We start from the raw sequence: 18,727 nt of genomic DNA, 5'->3' as shown, positions 1-18,727 counted from the left end.
GACCCCCGGAGCCGCCGGCATGGAGCGCCACGCTACCCCCGCCCAGCTGCCTCGGCAGCGTTCACGCGGGAAATCGGAATTCCCGGTGAAATCACCTGTTCCCGAAATCACCTGTTCCCGGTGAAACCTGTTTGTCCTGATAAGCCTGTGACATCAGTGCCTTTCCTCACATCATGACTCCATGTACAGCCTGGCTGGGATGTCACAGAGACATCGAGCGGGAGTGACAAGAGCAATGAAGCCACAAAATTTGGGATTTTTAGGAAAATCTCATCAATGACACTAAATACTGCTTCCACCCTGCAAAACCAGCAAACACTCCTCTCCCTCCTTGATTTCTTAGCTACATTTTACCGTGATAAGATAACGCCCCACTGCCAGTCCTGAAGGAGCTTGTGGTTGAAAGCGCTGGTGGAATCTCCGTGGCTGGGTCAGCCAGGCAGCTCCTGGTGCCTCACGGTGTTGTTTTTTTTTAACAACCTTAAAAGGAATCTCAGGAATCAAAGCACCGTCCCAGCGCAGCACCGGAGCCCTTGGCTGCCGTGCCAGGAGGGGTGGCCAGCCTGGGGTGGCATCAGCGTGGCTGGGAGTCCCCTTTGAGCAGCCCTCTGGCCCTGGAGCAGTGACCTGCCCCAGCTGTGACCCCAGGGGTACGCCTGTATCTCTGTGTGTGTGTGTTTCTCTCTGTTCCTGGACGCTCAGAGGAGGCTCTGTCAAGCTGAGGGTCGCTGTCTGCCTGGTGTTAGTCCCCGGCAGGGGAGAGGAGGCAGGATCTGCACAGCTTCCCCAAGGTGGCCAAAGCACGTCCATGGTGGTGGTGAAGAGATGCTGAAGAGGAGGCTGGAGGGAAGAGGCTGAAGTAAGGACAAAGATGGATCTGGGAGCCACTGCAATGGGTCAGGATGGGGCAGGCCTGAGTGAGAGGATTGCTGTAACAGGAGCTGTGACAGAGGCATCTTCTTTCCCCACTAAAAATGGCATCCTTTCCTGTGAAGGGCCAAATTCACTGCTAGGCGATGCTAATTTCTAATGTAAATCCCTCCTCTCTCCGTGATGGACTCCTTCTGCCTTTGGAAGAACATGGTCCAGGCTTTTCACTGGCTCCAGCACCAGCTGAGACAGCTTCAAATCCAGCAGAAATTTGCTGATCTGCCCCCAGTTCACTCCTTTTAGGAGCTAGTTTTGTACCCTCTGCCCTGGGAAAGTGTCCTGCTCACAACCACAGCCTGGATTCCCACCCTCTGAGACAAGACATACCCCCACAACACCCCAGAAAATTCTGATTTCACCAGAGGTTCTTCCACTCACCGTGTTGCATCCCTTAATATCAGCTGGGGACCTTGGCTGAAGGAATTGTGGTGAGCCCAAACTGAGACAGCTGATAGTTATTAATTCTTTTAATGAGATTAAAGCCAAACTGAACCTTCTTAGTAGCAACAGCCCCTAGCTCCGGGCCAGGCAGCCTGGACCGTAGCAGTCAGCTGCTGCTGCTCCCCTGCAGCATTTCCCCTTCACTGCTCTGCTGGGCTTTCCCAAAAGCTCCGGAGCGCTGCATCCCGAGAGGGGGAGCTGCCAGCCCTGGGCATTGCCCTGCCCTCCTCCCGCAGCCTCTGTCCCTGGCCCAGCCTGAGACCGCCCGAGATCACCCTGCTGGTGAAGAGACTGGCATCTCCTGACTCCAGGGCAGCTTTACATCCTGTGGCTTCCTGGGCTTCATACTCAATGCCTTTTTTTGCCCCTGCAGCGATGCCTGGGCCGGGCTGGGAGCCGGGCAGTGCAGGGCCAGGGGCACAGGCCGGGGCTGGGCCCGGCTGTGGTGGGTGCTGCCCTCCCATCCCCGCCGGACACCGCTCTGGGGCAGCAGCACTGCGGGGAGCACTTTCTCTCTGGCCCCAGCACACATCAAGAAGGGCAGAAGCCAAGCACTGTCCAGCCCCCAGCTTGGTCTCCACTGCAAATTCTGCTGCTGCCAGTCCCTCTGGAGCACTCCAGAAATCAGGGGCTGGCTGTGACCCCACTGCCCCCCCAGCAGCTCCCAGAGGAACAGGCTGGGGGAGCAGTGGCCCGAGGCAGATCCTGCCGTGTCTCACCTGCCAGGCTCTCCTGTGCCTGCCCAGCTGCTGGAGGTGGTACCCAGGAGAAATCCCTTATGGAAATCCTCCCGTGCACCCTTCTCCTCTGCTGTGAGCCAGCCCTTGGCCGTGTTCCTGGGGACTTGTCTCAGCCTGGCACTGCCACCAGCACCCAGCCCCCAGTGCCCATTTCCAACAGGTGATCTTCCTCTGTCCCAGTTTTCAGAAGCAAATTCAAACTCTTTCTGTGCCAGTCTGAGATGTCTTTCATTGGCTCCGTGCCCAGCCAGCACAGGAGATGAAGCAGAACTATTACCACACTTTATATCCAGAGTATGTTTATAAAAGATTAATAAATTATTAATAATGTTTTCATGAACAGGTTAATCCAGACCCTGAGCCTCTGGTGGGTCAGCAGAGTGCACAAACCACAGCAAATGAGCTCCTGCAAGTCCCCTGTGTTGTTTGCACTCTTGCCATGTATTAACACCTAACACTCACCTGCCAACCCTTGCCAGGCCACTGTCACCCCCAGTGTGACCCCCCCTCCCTGTGCTCTGGTCAACCTGTGCTTTGCAGAAGACCTGCAGGGTTCTGCTCCTGCCCAGCAGCAAGCACAAGGCCTGGCCTGGTCCCAGGCCTCCTGCCCAGTGCTGCCAGAGCAAGAAAACCCCTTTTCACTGAGGTTTTTTGTCTCCTCGAATCTTAAAACAAATGAAAGGTGCTTAAGAACTGAGAACTTCCTGTGTGTGCACCCATTTGCATGTGTAGATAATTCAAAGCCCAGTGTGGGTGTTCAGTAGCTTGTTTTGGGGTTGATTTTTTTAGGGGTTTGTTGGGGTTTTTTTTTGCACCCAGTATTTGTGATGCACTGTGTGGTGCTTCCAATGGGAAGGTTCTGGTTTGCAGGGAGCTCTTGAGCTGGTTCTGCTGGGACAGGTGGGGTGAATTTTGCTTTCTTTTCTGTACTTGTGTAGGGGGAAACTACAGCATGGACTCAGGGACAAACCAATCTGCTGGGGTCTTTAAAAAATGTCTTTTTCCCAGGCTTCTCTGTTAGAATGTGGGGTTTGGTTCTGGGGTGCTGCAGGGATGTGGCCTCTGGCAGCACATGGTGGTGACAGGAGCTGCCCTGACACTCCTGTGTGAAAAAGAAATTGTGGCCATTCCTGGTGGGATCATTCCTGGGCTGCAGCTCCTCTTCATTTGTTCATTACCTGAAAATTCACCTTTACAGCCAAATGTGGCTGGTCCCTTTTTAAGTGGCTTGTGAACAAGCAGGTACAGATTTTCAGCACGGAGCCTCCTGGGGTTTGGGAAGGGCAGCAGGACTGTGTGTTATGGCCTGACCCAGCACATCTCTGGGATCAGGGGACAACCAGGATGGGGAAGCCATTGAAATTATCACCTGGGCACATGGTGATGCAGGCAACTGAAAGAAATTTTTGTGTTTCTTGCAGTGAAAGCATAAAAAAGGGAAGAATTCCCAGTGGAGAGGCCTGGGCAAATCTGTGTTCAGTAAATGCCAGCTTTGCTGGGCCGTGTGTCAGTGCTGGGCTCAGACACCCGGCTGGCTCCAGCCCCAGCTCGGGGGGGCAGGCTGGGACAGCGCTCTCAGCAATGCTGCACTTTGTGAGACCCCTTATGCAGGGAAGAATCTTCCCACCACTGAAGCCCCTGTGGTGCAGGGATGTTGTCCAAGTAAGATTTGCCTCTGCTTGCCTGGTTCTGCTCTGGCAGATGAGGAGGACGAGCCCTCAGAGCGCGATGGGACCGGAGGCACAGCCCTGCTGGGCAAGTGCCTCCTCTTGGGCTGCAGCAGTGCCCCCAGGCCCCCAGGGCTGTGCTGGCTGCACTGGCCAAGTTCTCACACCAAATTCCGGCTCTTGGCACCACAGGGCTGGAGGGATGCCAAGGGAGTGGGGGCAAAATCCTCCTCACCTGTTGCTCTGAAACTTGCACTCACAAATGCTCTTTTTAAGAAACTGTGCTGCAAAAGCTTGGTCTGGAAGGAAAACAATTCTTTCCATTGGAGTCCACATTTCCTTCTCATTATGCAGAACATCAATGCATGGCTCATCCCAAAGATCACTGCTATGGGAATCTTCTCTCTTTAGGCTTGTTTCTAATCAATAATTTTACATTTACATCATACTAGTACTTTTCCCTCTTCTATTCAGCCCTAATGGGGAGCAAAAGACGCACTTAGATGTCTTACCACACCAGTAAGGAAAAAAAAAAGATAAAAAAATATCCAGTGAGGCTCTAGGCTTGAGTCCCACAGCTTTGCAGTTGCCCCTCTGGATCAGTATCAATTCCATTGCCCTGCATAAAATGAAAACTAAACTTCATGTGAATTTATTGAAAAACAAGTGAGTCCCCAAAGATCAAACATCTAATAATTAGGAAACAGTAAGAAGACATAAATCACCTCAAGTCAAGAGAAATGGTTGTCAGAAGGCAGCACGGAGCCCCGCTGCCCTGGGAATGGCTGCTGGCAGTCCTTGAGTCTTCCCTGAGTCTCTGGGTTAGAACAGGAGGCCATCCATGTCCAGCTGGTGCCACAGGGACCCTCGAGCCACCAGGGATTGTCAGCTGCCACCACTGCCAGCCTCCAGTTTGCTGCTCCTCCTTCGCTGCATGCACTCAGCAATGGCTGCTGGTGGCAGGAGGGGGCATCACAGCCCAGTGTCCCCCCAGCTTGTCAGAGCTTCCCCCCAAGCCCTTCTCCACCATGGACTGTGGTGACCTCCTCAGCACAGCTGATGGCAGGGACCAGATCCTGAGGAGGGACATCCACGCCACTGGCAGCAGCCCCCTCCCAGGGCACGGCCACACGGACCTGCCAGGGACAGGAATGGGCCTTAAAAGGGGCTGATCCCCTCAGGGCTTGTCTTCTTCAAGGTGGAGCTTCCCACCTCTCAGATCTGCTCCATCCACACAAAGTCAGGAACCTCCTCTTGTCCTCATGGGCTCCATCCCCATCCCATTCCCATCGCTGGAGTGGCTGCCACAAGTTGCCTGAACGTGGCTGTAGGGGCTGGATGCAGCAGTGGGAAGGGCTCTGCCTGCCTGAAGAGTCCCTCCTTTGCTGAGAGGTGTCCTCAGCCCCACTGGAGATGCCACCTTCTCCTTGCTGGTCTCCAGGATCCCAGAGCCCCCCAGCCCTGGGCTCTGGGCAGCTGCACACGCTTGGCCAGGAGGTCTCCCTGGTCCATCAGCCTTCCTTTGTGCTTCTTGAAAACCTTTGTCATTAACCCATCACCCTCTCCTTAGAGGAATGAGGATGATGAGGATGAGCAGCTCCATTCAATAGCAAAGGTTGCTTTTATGTGTGATCATTTTTTCAGTTCTGTGCAGAGTGGTGACACCCAGGTGTGTCCCCTGTCATTCATTCTGACCTGGCACCTCCCGGGCTGACGAGGGGGCTGCTTTTCCAACCCCATATTTTGTACAGGGATGCTGCCCCATGCTCCAGAGCACAAAAAGAGCTGGAAAGCTTTGACTTTGTTGCAGCTAAACCTGAAAATCCTTCTGCCTTCCACTCTGACCCTATTTCATTGCATGGTGGGGGGGAAGATTTTATTCTCTGCAAATGAAGGGGAAAACAGCGCAGTAAATTCTAAGTGTAGCTTAAAAATGGGTTGCACAGGGGAGCCCAAAGCTCCTCTGCTCTTTCACATTCACCTCATGTACCCTTGCTGGGGAGCCCTGAGCAGCTGTGCCCAAGTCTCCCTGAATTCTTATCCTCCTTTGTGCTTTGGGAGGTCTGGGGATGGGGGAGCAGCACAAGGTGTAGCAGTGACATTTCCTCTGTGTCAGAACGGTCCTTGCACAGAGCACTGCAATATTCCATCTGTGTGTGTCCACCCCTGGTACCTGCTTGTGAAACTCTTGCCCACACATTGCCCTCCCCCATGTGGGGCTGAATGACTGTACATGTGCCTTCACCCTTTTTCATGGTTTGGCATCTTTTTTTAACACAATTACAGAACTTGAAAAAAATCACTGAACTGCAGTTACAAGTCCTATGCAAGAGGTGACCAGGGAGTCAGTTTTTGGTATTTCTGTGTTTCTGTGTTGTTTTCAAAGTCACTGTGGGGTTTTTCAGAGAACTCCAACAGAATGAATGCCCCAAAAAGTTTGTTATGCTTCTTTTTTTTTTTTTAATTTTTTTAAATTTTTTTTTGCTAAAAAGCATTTAGCATTTTGGATATACTAAATCTCTTAGGCAGCTTTGTAAAGCTCTAAACCCCAGTTGCCCCCGGGGCCGTGTTTGGAGAGCGAGCAGGAGCAGGAGCAGGAGCAGCAGGACGGATGCAGGAGCGCCAGAACAGATGGACAGATGGACAGATGGACAGATGGCTGTTCTGTGGCTGGACAAGGTTGCCTTAAGCCTTCCCTGCAATGCCCCGGAGATGTTCGGTGCCCTCCCGCCTGTGCCCGGGCTCTGCCTTAGGCTGGCACAGCCCCTCGGGGGTCTGGGAGAAGAGGCAGAAACCCCCCACGTTTTCTACATCACCTGTGCTGTAGGACTGAGACCTCGTCTGCAACTCGAAGCTAACGAAATCCGTCCTTCTCGTGTGTTACGTGTTCAGTTGGTGTAAGCAGGGTTCGTAGGAAGGGGCGTCTCCTCCTCGTAGGACATTGTGTAAACATTTGCTGTGTGTCGACTGCCTGGGACACATTGTGTAGTGTGCCTGTGTGTGTGTAACCTGGTTTTGGTTGTTAGGTTGTAATGCTGTCTCTTGACTGAAAAAAAAATCTAATATAAAGAAAAATCACAAGAAATAAAAAAATATATATTTAAAATCTATTTTATGTGTAATTCTCTAAAGCCTGCAAGTAAAGCTGTCTGCAGAATGCTTTGGTTTTTTAAAAATGCTTTTAAAAGTCAATGGTTTGAATGACAAATAACAGAAAAACATCCCCTTTGAAGACAAGGACACACAGGACAGAGGATGGCACAGGCTGAGGGGTTGGAGGGGATTTTCCCCCTCCCCATTATCAAACCTTACAACTCAGCAGATAATGACAGAGCTAAAGCAGATGTCGATTGCCCTGAGAAAATCCCAGATCAGCCAATCTCTGCAGCATCAGCTGTTTCTCCAAGCCCAGTGTGAGATGTTGTCAGCACCCAGGAGAGGCAGAGATGCCTCCAAGGTGATTAAGGGCTTGGAGATGAGGAGAGGCTGAGAGCTGGGACTGCCCAGCCTGGAGGAGGTTCAGGGAGACCCCGCCCTGTGTGCAGATTGCTGATGGGGCAAGTGCAGAAAACAGAACTGGGGCATTCTCAGTGCAGGGGCAGGGTGAGAGGCACAAATTGAAGTAAAAAGAAATTTCACGTAAAGATAGGAAAATGCTTTTTCACTGCAAGGGTCATTGGCCACAGGAGCTGGTTGAGAGGTTGAGGAGTCTTCATCCTTGGAGATACTCGAGAGGAGACATGGCCATGAGCAGCTTTGGGCACGGGTGGGATGGGGCTTCCCAGCCCAGTGGCTGTGCCAGCTCCTCCAGCAGAGCCAAGCTGAGGAGACACCCGTGACCCCTCAGGTGCTGGGAAGAGCACTTCAGAAAAATGTTAGATTAAAAACTGGGAATCAAAAAAATAGCTGGGAGTGAGCTTTCATGGCTTTGATACACCTTATGGGAAAACCAAATTTGGCAGCTGGAGACAAAGCCTGGGGTTATTGGGATGGATGGAGCTCAGGAGCTCCAGTCCAACATCCTGCTCACAGCAGGGCAAATGCTGAATTCACACCACAGGGCTCTGTTCAGCCAATGCTTGAAACTCTCCAGAGAGAGAGATCCTGCCACTGCATCCCAGGGGGAATAGGTTTTTCTGCTCAGTCAGAAGCTCCTCTCTTTCCATTTGCCCTGGTGGTGTCCGTCCCTGTCTCCCAGCCCCCATCTCTGTAAAATCCTGGCTCCATCTTCTGCAGAGCACGGAAGGGCAATGGAGCCCATCCCCCTCAATGTCTCCTTTTGCTCAGGTGTTCCAACCCAGGCCATCCTGGTGGGCCTGTCTTGTGTCTGCTCTACATTATCAACATCCTGAGGCTGGGTGGGAGGTGGAAACCAGGTGATGTCATTCCAGATCCCCAAATGCCAAGGGATCACTTCCCTGTCCCACAGGCTGCCCTCCCTGCCCACAGCCTGGCTCAGCTCTCCTCCAGGACTGTGAGCTGCTCCCAGGGCCAGCACTGCTCAGAGGATCGGTACAGGGGCCCTTTGCTCCTTCCAAGGCTCCTTCCCAGTGGTTGGATCTTGCAGTTCTTCTTTCCCAAGGTCCATGTCCCTGTAAATGGTGACCCTGACCTCAAGCCTGTCTGCTCCCACAGGGTGGTATTTCCCACAAACTGAAGCACATCCCCTCTCTTCCCCTGCTTTATCGGGATAGGGACCTTTTCTGTGAAGACTTTCCAGTTTTGTGGACTTTGTCCTCATTTTCCAAAGCTTCCCACCCAACCTGAGCAGCAACAGGAGCAGCGAGGCCAAGCACGGAGCAGGGTGAGCCCCAGGGGAGAGCAGGGGCCCAGCAGAGATAGGGAGGCTCCTGTACCCCCATCAGCTGTGCCTGGGCAGGGACAGGAGCAGCCACACCCTGGCAGGGAGGATGGAGACACTGCAGAGTGCCTGGAGGCTGCCTGGTGGGAAAGGCCTTGGGAGCGTTGGTGACAGCGGCTGAACAAGAGCCTGGTGTGCCCAGGTGGGCAAGGGGCCAATGACACCTGGCCTGTACCAGCCATGGGGTGGCAGCAGGACCAGGGCAGTGCTGTCACCTGTACTGGGCACTCCAATCCTGTGAGGCACCTCCAATCCTGGGGACAGTTTTGGGCCCCTCATGGCAAGAAAGGCATTGAGGGACTGGAGCATATCTAGAGAAGGGAACAGGGCTGGAGAAGGGGCTGGAGCACCAGGAGCAGCTGAGAGAGCTGGGAGGGCTCAGCCTGGAGAAAAGGAGACTTGGGGGAAACATTCACTCTCCACAACTCCCTGACAGGAGGGTGGAGCTGGGTGGGGTCGGGCTGTGCTCCCAGGGAACAAGGATGACAGGAAATGGCCTCAAGTTGCACCAGGGGAGGTTCAGGCTGGATTTTGGGGAAAATTTCTTCATGGAAGAGCACTGTCAAGTCCTGGCACAGCTGCCCAGGACAATGGTGGAGTCCCCATCCCTGAAGGGATTTTAAAAATGTGTGGATGCTGCACTTGGGGACATGGTTAGTGGCCTTGGCTGTGCTAGGGACTTTAAAACCAACAGATGGACTTGATGGTTTTAAAGGACTTTTTCAACACCCATGATCCTGTGACATTGGCCTCAGTGCCTGCTACCTTGTGCACAAATAGCTAATTTCTGTGATTATAAAAGCTGACAACTTCTATTTAATAACAATTTACATTTAATCAGCATTTTCAGATACATATTTTTAAAATTCAGCAAGAAAGAGGTGGCAGTGTGTGTGCACAGAGCTCGGGCTCTGGGCCCTCCCCAGCAGCTCCCAGGAAGGAGCCTGACCCACCTTCCACGGCAGCACCTCCCAGGGCCGAGGGCAGCAGAGCCCAGACCGAGGGTTGGAGCTGCTGCTGTGTCCTGTGGAACTGCTGAGCTTCTCCCTGCCTGGCCTGCTGAGCTGCTGGGGCTCCTCTGCTGCCCGGGCAGCCCTGGTGCCCTTCCCGTGCTCCCTCGCTCTGCAGGAGCAGCTGCATCATTTAATTTGTTTGTGGTTAAACAAATTCCTTGCTGAAGCTACATATAAGGAGCTTGCAGGCCCGGAGCTCTAAATAATCCCTCCAATCCTCCTGTTTGGAATGATGCTGCTGTTGTTGCTAATAATAATTCAACCCAATTTATAGGACAATAACGTTTATTTAGAGCATGAGGGATTCCACATTAAACAAACCCTTAAATTTTTTTTTTGTTTCACTGGTCCATTTCTACAACAAATACATCAGATCTACTATATAATAAAATTATTTACATTTCCAAACAACATGGGGTTTCTTTATAAACCCTCTGACTGCTATTCACATACAGTACTTAAACAACAGCACATTACATTATTTTAATACCTAAAAATGACAACCCTGTATTCTAAATTGTTTATGAAAAGTGGAAACAAATAAATTTACAATTGTCTTCTCCTTCCCTTCCATTTCATACAAACACATTACCCTAATGTGCTAACCCTGACTTCACTTTGCAAATCCAGGGGTTTTAGAAGAACCCAGTTTTTATATCTATTTATCTGTTTTTTAGAAAAAAAAATCATTTATTTGCAACAGTATAATATTAAAATTACTTACTGTACAGAATTTTATTTAAAAAAGAAAAATCACAGCTCAAAATTGCTATTGGTAAATTCACACTCATTTACAAGTCTCATGTTTCCATGCAGTAATTTACTTGGATTTTCTTCTTTTTGACTGCATTGCACTGGCACTCGTTTCTGAAATCAAGAGAAGAAAAGAAGCATGGATACGCAGTCGGTAAGCCATTCCCCAGAGGGGCACAGATTGCCCTGCCATTGCTCCACACGCACACCAGAGGCTGCGCTCTGGTGCGTTTCCCCACACCAGGACAGACTCCTGAGCAGCTGGGGCACCCCTGGGCCCCGAGCTGGGCCCTCCTGCAAACCTCACAGGACAGCCTGGAAAGAAGAGCCAAGTGCTTGAACCTGTCCCCACGAGCTGTCCCCCACGCGCCGCAGGAGCACCCAGTCAGCACCCCAGCTGCCTGAGCTCCTAGAAGGTCATTAGAAAATGAGTCTCTGCAGGGTACACTGAGTCACAGGAACACAGCTGATGCAGAAAGACACAATGTTAACACCTGCAGGGCCACGGCGACAGCAGATGACATGTCCAGTGCACTTACCAAGGCACTAAGTTTCCATTTCAAAACAAAAAAGGAGTAAGGACCAAAGGCATTTGCATCTTTAGATCTTTTTAAAAATGTGATTTTAAATGTTGGCAATGTCTCTTTGGCTCTTCATAGTGTTTTCCAAAAACTATTGCAGCTGTGTGTATTTTAAGAGTCAAAAGGAAAAAAAAAATTTCCAAGCCCATCTAAAATTAGAATAGCAGCAGTACAACTCCACAGCTGTTACATGTGGAATTAGAAAAAACAATCAACATTTCAAAATTTAACAAACTCAAAGGTACAGTAAATGCTAAAAGCAGCCCTTGCTGGAAAAGTACTCCAAAAAGGGAAAACTCCAGTACAGTACCAATTTTCAGAAGTGAAACATCTCAGCAGGCTGGACTCCAGCCTGGAGCCCTCCAAGCAGCAGGACTGACTCTGAAGTAGCTTCAGCAGCAGTGGTTGCCACACTTGTTGCTGCTCAGGGCTCTGTGTTTGGGAGGAGGAGCGGGCCAGCAGCACTCAGGCCCTGTCTCAGCCCCTTGGGAGCATCACCAGCACCTCCCAAGCCCTGCACCCCAGAGTGTGCTGGACACAGGGGGCACAGCTGGGTGTCCTCTCCTCTCACAGTGACCCTTCTGCCTCCTCCTTCCCCAGGCTGAGCAACCAAGTTCCTACTCCAGCTGGTCAAAGCCTGCTTCTCTCTCACTGCTGATTTCTTTTTCCTAATGATGACTTTAAACAGCCTCTATCTCAAGAGATAACTCCTCCCAGCCCCACATTCCTTTTACCATGGATTAGGGGGTTTCTCAGGACACAGATAACATAATGAGGACAGGAGCAACCAAACCAGAATAATTAAGCTCTGATTCACTAACAAAAATGTACAACAGAGCAGGCACAGGTGACAAACCAGGTGACACTCCTGCAGCCACCTCACTAATGTGCAGCTTGTCCAGAGCACCTGGTTTGGCTCATTCTCCACAGCTCAGGAGCAGCTGTGTGCTCACAGGTAAGGCAGCACAGCCAGGTGTCCCCTGCAGACTGCACCCAAGTGTCCAGCAAAGCCCTTGGGCACTGCGGCAGCTTCAGATGCACGATTTAAAACCAAAGGTTTTATTTACAGAGGTCAATGAATTACACAGTCAGCACAAACCCCTGTGAGAGTTTTGGTATTATTTGAATTTGATGCACTTTCCTGTTCCCACATTTTCAGAATTTGAAGTGTCACTGGTTGTCATCTTTAGGTTTACCCAGTTCAGCGTGTGGGGCAGGTCACACGCTCCAGATCCCCTCAAACGCAGGCAGGGATTTTACACTGGCTTCACATTTTTCAAACTTTTTTTCACAATCAGGAAAGAGAATTTATTTTTACAATACAGACTCAGATTCTTCTGCACAGTCCTGCCACAAGAAGTAAATATAATTAAATTCAGCAGTCACAAAAGTGCAGAACATATAGGTCCCCTGCGTAATCTTTGGGAGTCATTGCACAATGACGTAAAGCTGGAATGCTTCTCTGAAACTCTGACAACACAATATTCTTAGCATCACACTTCAGTACCTCCAGTACGGAAATGGTGGCTGAATTCAACTTGACTTCCTTTTATAATCATTTTATATCAGTATCTTTGTTCTGTATATTATCTTTAAAATAGTGGTCGAATGTTGCCTCTTGACGGTCTCTCTCTACTCTCTTGTATAACTTTGGTCCATCAGCATTTTTCTGACCCTTAAACACAAGAAGCTGACAGAATTAGCTTCAGCCTGGCACTGGGCCATGCATATCACACAAATGCTGCATAATTGTTAAAGACTGTAACCTGGGTAGGAGTAAGGTATGTCAGCACCTGCTAATGCCATGGGCTAACAACTTCAGGAGTTCAGATGTTGTTGTGAAGCAGAGCTGAGGCTCTGTGCTAGCACACAGCACTCCCTGATGCTCCTGGCTGCCACCTCAGCAGCCTCTGGAGCGTGCCTGAACCATGGCATTTGACTTGGCAAGAACTGACCGTGCACTTGGGAAGACTTTCAGGCTTCAGGAAAAGGAAAATGTCACTTTTTGATCTCAGTACAGGTCCTTCCAACAGCAAGGCATTTCTGCAAAGAGAATTCAACTAGGCAAGGTGCTGAACACTACGGTGCTGAGTGCTGCAGAAAACAAGTTCCACAGATGTACCAAAGAGGAATTCATACAGCATTTACTGCCAGTGCAGACGTCGGGAAACGCTTCAACACCAACCTGTGGCTAAATCCTTGAAACTAGAGATAAAGCACCCAAGGTGTACGAGCTGCAAACCAGCGTTACGAGGCAGCTACTGCCAGGGCAAAGGCCTGGGGAAGCAGGTTAGGAGCTGCCCTGTCCCCAGGAAGGGGGGCTGTGCATGTTACCTTTAGCTGTGCCGGACGCCGACGCGGGTCGCGAGGATCTCTTGCGCTGCCCATTCTCTACAGATTCCTGTGAAGCGGCAGAATCCTCTGTTCTTGAATTTCTTCTACTTGGAGTTTTAGACTTTTCACAATTCTCTTTTGTCTCATTACTAATAAAGTGGGACAAAATATTTCTGATGAAGTGTGAGAAGAATTATGTTTTTCTATGCAAGTCAGACAAGCTGGAGGATGGCCCGACACAGGTGCCAGTTCCGGACTATTAGCACTGAAGACATGAAACGCTAGAGATACCAGAAGTTCTATCAGATGAAGAATGACCTGAGTAAGCCAGAGTACAGTCCATTTCTATCAAAAATTATCAGAGGATACAGAATTGAGAAGTCCTCAAAGAGAATATTTTCAACATAAGAAGACCAAGAAATTAGATGCATTATAAATTGTCTGCTCTGTTTTCCACAGGTGTCACCATTACTGAAGTCTAGGAAAAGCAAACAGGTTACATTAGAGACTGCTGCAGTATGGGGGTGCAGAACTGAAATTGCAGATGAACATCAGGAGGAATTAAGAACTCTCCAGGGAGTATGCCAACTTTTGGGTTTGCTAAAAAGACTTACTCCATTGATCCAAGTGATTTCTTCACATATTAAAAAAAAAGGTTTTTTAAAACATTCTCTAGGTTTTAAAGCTTGAAGTCAAAATCCATTGGGTTTTTTTTTTTGGTAACAAAAATCTTTTTTTGCTATAAAATAATAATTTTAGGTACTGTGGAAATCTGTTTCTTACTAATGAGACAATAAAGGGAGTGCTACATTTTATAATTAAATTCTTCTTTTATTTTATCTCTCTTAGCCCTGTAAACTCATACTGAGTTTTGGGTGTTTTCTTCTTAATGCGTTCTTGCCAGACAATTTCTGGTGACTAAGCAGTTTCAGAAATTTAAACGAAACTTCTCTCGTGTGAATTCAAAGGTAAGTAATTAACGAAATAAATTATTCTGCTGATAATGGAAAAGAAGAAAGCTCATTTCAGGCCCTTTGGGTGACAACTTGCAGGATTTCAGGAAATGCCTGAATCAGAGACTGAAGACACAGCACAGGGTGACCTGTGTGTGACAGGTCTCACTGCAGTGTCACCCTTCAGACAAGTCCTGCTTTGAGGGGAAGCACTAAAACCACACAAACTTTAGGGTTAAGTAACAGAAACCTGAAATAAACCAGTTTCTCAATGGAAGGAGAGACAAACATACTCAAGGAAAGACACACAGCAGATTGTACATTATGTCAGATACAAATTACTGAAATCTATTTCCCTAAAATGGAGTATAATGGGCCATCTACAAAGTGGATCCCCCAAACAGGTGGGTGCTTCCCAGAGAGAAGCAAACAGGCATCAGCACCCAAAGTTCAGTCAGTACAGGTAATTTTTACAGATTCTAGTAACTAAATCCAGAGCTGGGATTGTCTCATAGGAACCAGCACATCACTTCCCTCATTTTATAGGAGGAAATCAAATTACTCCAAGTGAAAATATTTCTAGTGGTTTATGGGTTGCAAGGTTCCCCTGAGGTTTTAAAGGTTTTTAATGGCTTTAAATGAGAATAGGTTTAGATTAGCTATTAGGGAGAAATTGGCACAGGTTGCCCAGAGAAGCTTTTTCCAGCCCTGGATGTGTCCAAGGCCAGACTGGACTGGGCTTGGAGCAACCTGGGATACTGGAAGATGACCCAGCCCAGGGCATGAAGGTAAGTTTTAAGGTCCCTTGCCACCCAAACCATGTGTGATTCTCTCAAGGTTTGTCCTGTATGGTTCAACATACCCAAAGCTGTCCACTGTATCAGCCATCACCAGACCCAGTTTGCCTGCAGACTTTCCTTCTTTTCCAGTCTTGCTCAGAAAAGCATCAATCAGAAAAACCCTGAAAATGCCCTTGGGGTAATCTGATGTGCTGGTTGTCCCATAGGGACACTTCATTTGGAGAATCTGCTCAGCTGCCAATGTCCCACCTTCAGCTTTTCAGAAAAATTCTACCCTGAAGAAAACTCACTGTGAAATTTCAGCTTGTCTTTGAAAGATGCCAGTCCAAATGAAGATAAATAGGGTTAAATATTCCATTCAGAGCCATTCCTGATCTGAGGAAATGTCCTGCACTCCCTGCCTTACAAAGGAAGGCACTGCCCCATCTCCTGAGGGACCCCACAAGGGGCTGCCCCTCTTGGCCCAGCCTGGGGGTCACTCCACCCACGAGGGCAGTGTCCAAAACCTGGCCAGCTGCGCCAGCACCATCAGCCAAAAACCTCCCCAGGGGCTCTCACTGCCACCTGAGTGAGAGCCTGGGGTGTTTAGAATCTTCCAAGTAGGTCTTGGAAACTGTATTTTCTTCTGACAGAACACAACCCTTTGAAATAATATCTTTTAATTACCAAATGTCTTAACCAGGACAACCTGAAGTTTCTACCTGACTTTCTTATCAAGTTTTGGCAGTGTTAACAAGTAAATAGAGGAAAACTGTTGAAAACAATCCTCAAGGCAGAAGAACAAACTTTTGAAAGACTTCCTTTCAGAAAACAAAATCCACATGGCAGCTAAGCTGCACATGAAACATCCAGGCCTGAAAGGATGAGAGGAAACATTGCCCAAAGCACAGATGAAGGAAAAGGTTACCTTACATTCATTGCATTTCAGCCATGGTTTGGAATATTCAACTGGCCTGATTTCTTAGCAGGAAAGAAAGGATATGGCCAAGAAAATGAGAAGTAGTAGCAGAGGTTGAGCAATTAAGCAAAGAGAAAGGGACTTCCTCCCACGAAAGCTATATCTACTCTGAATCTACAAACTATCTCCTTACCTTTGACCAGCAACTACTGCAGCATTTGTCTCAAGTTCTACAAAAGAAAAAGATAATTTTAAAGTCTGCTGTAGAGGTACATACCTGCTGACAAGGCATGACTAGCTCTTATTTTTCTATCACATATTAGATCTCAAGGATAAGCTTCTCTCAAAGCAAAGCAAGCTAAAATACCACATTGGCCAAGTGCTTGGTATGATTACAGCCTTCAGGACACCACAGTCAGCTAAGACAGGGGAAAATTGAAGCCCTGCAGAAGAAAACTGTAGAGAAACTCCCTGGCTACACTCTTCTCCCTTCTTAAACTTCCATTTTAGACAGCTTATTTCTACTAAGCCTTCTAGGTTTTATTTATTTTTTAAAAAGTACTCTTAAAAATACCCATCTGCCTCTATTGCGCATGTAAAAAACTGCCTTAACCCAACTGCCTCGCACAGCAATATCTTCTAATGACAAATTTCTGAATCCCAATTGCACTTGCACAGAACTGGAAAATATCTCAGTGGAGATGATGCAAAGAGAAGTCTGACCTGTTTTCTCTCTCTCTCAGTGATTTTGTACATACAGGTCAGGTTTCCTTTAGAGTTTTCACCTCAGTAAGCAGCTCTCCTTTTCACCACATAAAATGTCAAGTCTTTTTACTGTCTGTCTTTTAATTCTCTCCATATCCACCGTATCCTTTTTTGAGAGGGAAGACCTGTAGCTAAACACAGGCCCTCTCATGAGGAACTGCCAGAGATTTAGGGATTAACATTGAAATGTCATGGATGAGCCCCCTGTGCTTTGTCTCACTGCCCAGCTCAATTTCCCCATCAACCTTGGGGCCAGTGGGACACAAACTGGGGCTTTGCCTTTGACAGCAATTTAGCCCCCAGTTTGCTAGAGTGTGCACAATGAATACAGACATTTAAAAAAGTAAGAGAATGGGCAATGTCTGTCCTCCTAGATGAATTTGCAGTGTTGGAACATCAGCCTCTTCAGTGTAAAGGGATATAGCACTGTCTGAGAAAACAGACGTCTTGGGGACTAAGGAAGAAGAGACTGAGCAATGAAAGGAGTGACCTTTCTTCCCACCCAAAATTTAAACTGGGAGATAATCCAATAGCAAAAAATGGATAGCATCAGCGCTTTCCCCAGCAGAAACCCCCAGTACAGTCACAGCAGCACAGAGCAATGAGTCAGGTGTGAAAAAACAAGGGTGTATGACCACCTTTGTCTTAGTGGAAATTCAAAGAAAACCATTTTGTACAATTTTTAATTCCTGAAAATCCTATTTCCAATCAGATTAGAGATGGAAAATAGATGGAGAGTGGCACTTCCCATAAGTAAGCCCACATCTATCTGTTTTCCCTGCTCAACCTGGGAATTACTTTTTTAAAACACCCCAGAACTGACGGTGAAACACCATGATAATAATGGCAACACCATAAAGTCATCTGCCAGGGCTCCAACCTGAAACACTGCTGGGAGGGCACTAAGAGCTGAACACAAAAAGGAAGGATTACCACTCTAAAACACAATCCCAGCACAGCATGAACATATTTCTATATTCAAAAGGGTACAATGAAAGAATCACCTTTCTTATTAGCTCAGCATAGAACTTCCATGTATGCACTCTTACAAATCCAGTCCCTCCAATTTAACACTAAATATCTAAAACCTTTCTTGGGGATTTTTTCATCTTTTACTTGACCCCATCCTGAATCTCCCACAAGGCTTTGGAGACTTCCAAAGCACATTGTAACTAGCAAAGTAAAACAATCCCAAAAGCACAAATAATAGTAAAAAACCCTCCCCAACCCCCAAAATACCCGGTGTGTTAGTGACCATTGAATATGCATTCAAACAAATACATTTTCATAAAGGATTTAGTTCACCTCTGTTCTGCTTTTCCAAAGGAAGATTTACCTGTTCTTTGAACAGTACTTTCTGCTGTTGCAACTGAACTTTTTTTCTGTGTTAAATGTTGAGAGGATGCTAGAATAAAAGTGGAGGGAAAAACCATTATTGTCAAAGGGAGTAAAGGAGTTCCTGTTGTGTGATCAGGTTGGTACAAAATGCTCTCTCTCCCAGCTGACTTTGCCATCTACAGATGCAATATTTTTAATCTACCCTCCACTTCCCTCCCACCATACACACCTCCCCTTTTTAAAACCTTGGCAAAACTATCCCAAGCAAGTTTTCTCAAACTAGAATGAGTGATGAAATGAAGTATCATAAACAACATTTTTAAAGGTAACAGTTTTTCAGCAGACTGTGACATTAAAGGAAATCCTAAAATTTCAATAGTTTAGTCTCATTTTTTTAAATGTTAATTTCAACAGATATTCTGGGGGGAAATAGTATATTCTTAATGAATCAGTGCCCTCACACTTTAAATTAAAGTGCACAATACGCTCCGGAGTTGCCCTTGAAGGTCTTTAGCAATAAGATGATGACTTAACCTTTCTTAGGTTGCCAAGTAAAAAGATCGGGTGGAAAAATAATTTTTGTTGGGCTAATGCTTTTAGTCTTCAAAGTGATAGTGAACTTACAGAGAACAGGAAGACAAAAAGTGTAACAT

General features: G+C 47.9%; 2 protein-coding genes across 2 annotated transcripts in view; one reads left to right on the top strand and one right to left on the bottom strand.

Annotated features, from left to right (window-relative positions):
- The window catches only part of LOC102034364 (tumor protein p53-inducible nuclear protein 2), a 14,787-nt gene extending 13,955 nt beyond the window's left edge, over positions 1-832 (top strand). Inside the window, exon 5 of the mRNA XM_031063107.1 lies at positions 703-832. Coding sequence (XP_030918967.1) covers positions 703-832 — 130 coding nt within the window. The remainder of the gene's footprint in view (positions 1-702) is intronic.
- A 9,087-nt stretch (positions 833-9,919) lies between these two features.
- Positions 9,920-18,727, bottom strand: part of NCOA6 (nuclear receptor coactivator 6) — a 37,258-nt gene continuing 28,450 nt past the window's right edge. The window contains exons 11-14 of the mRNA XM_031063128.1: positions 18,073-18,141; positions 16,165-16,201; positions 13,321-13,469; positions 9,920-10,519 (exon numbers count right to left, since the gene is read on the bottom strand). Coding sequence (XP_030918988.1) covers positions 10,473-10,519; positions 13,321-13,469; positions 16,165-16,201; positions 18,073-18,141 — 302 coding nt within the window. The 3' untranslated portion in view covers positions 9,920-10,472. The remainder of the gene's footprint in view (positions 10,520-13,320; positions 13,470-16,164; positions 16,202-18,072; positions 18,142-18,727) is intronic.

This window comes from Geospiza fortis, unplaced genomic scaffold (assembly GCF_000277835.1).
Source record: "Geospiza fortis unplaced genomic scaffold, GeoFor_1.0 scaffold657, whole genome shotgun sequence".
Classification (NCBI taxonomy): domain Eukaryota; kingdom Metazoa; phylum Chordata; class Aves; order Passeriformes; family Thraupidae; genus Geospiza; species Geospiza fortis.
This window is presented reverse-complemented; position numbering and strand designations above follow the sequence as displayed.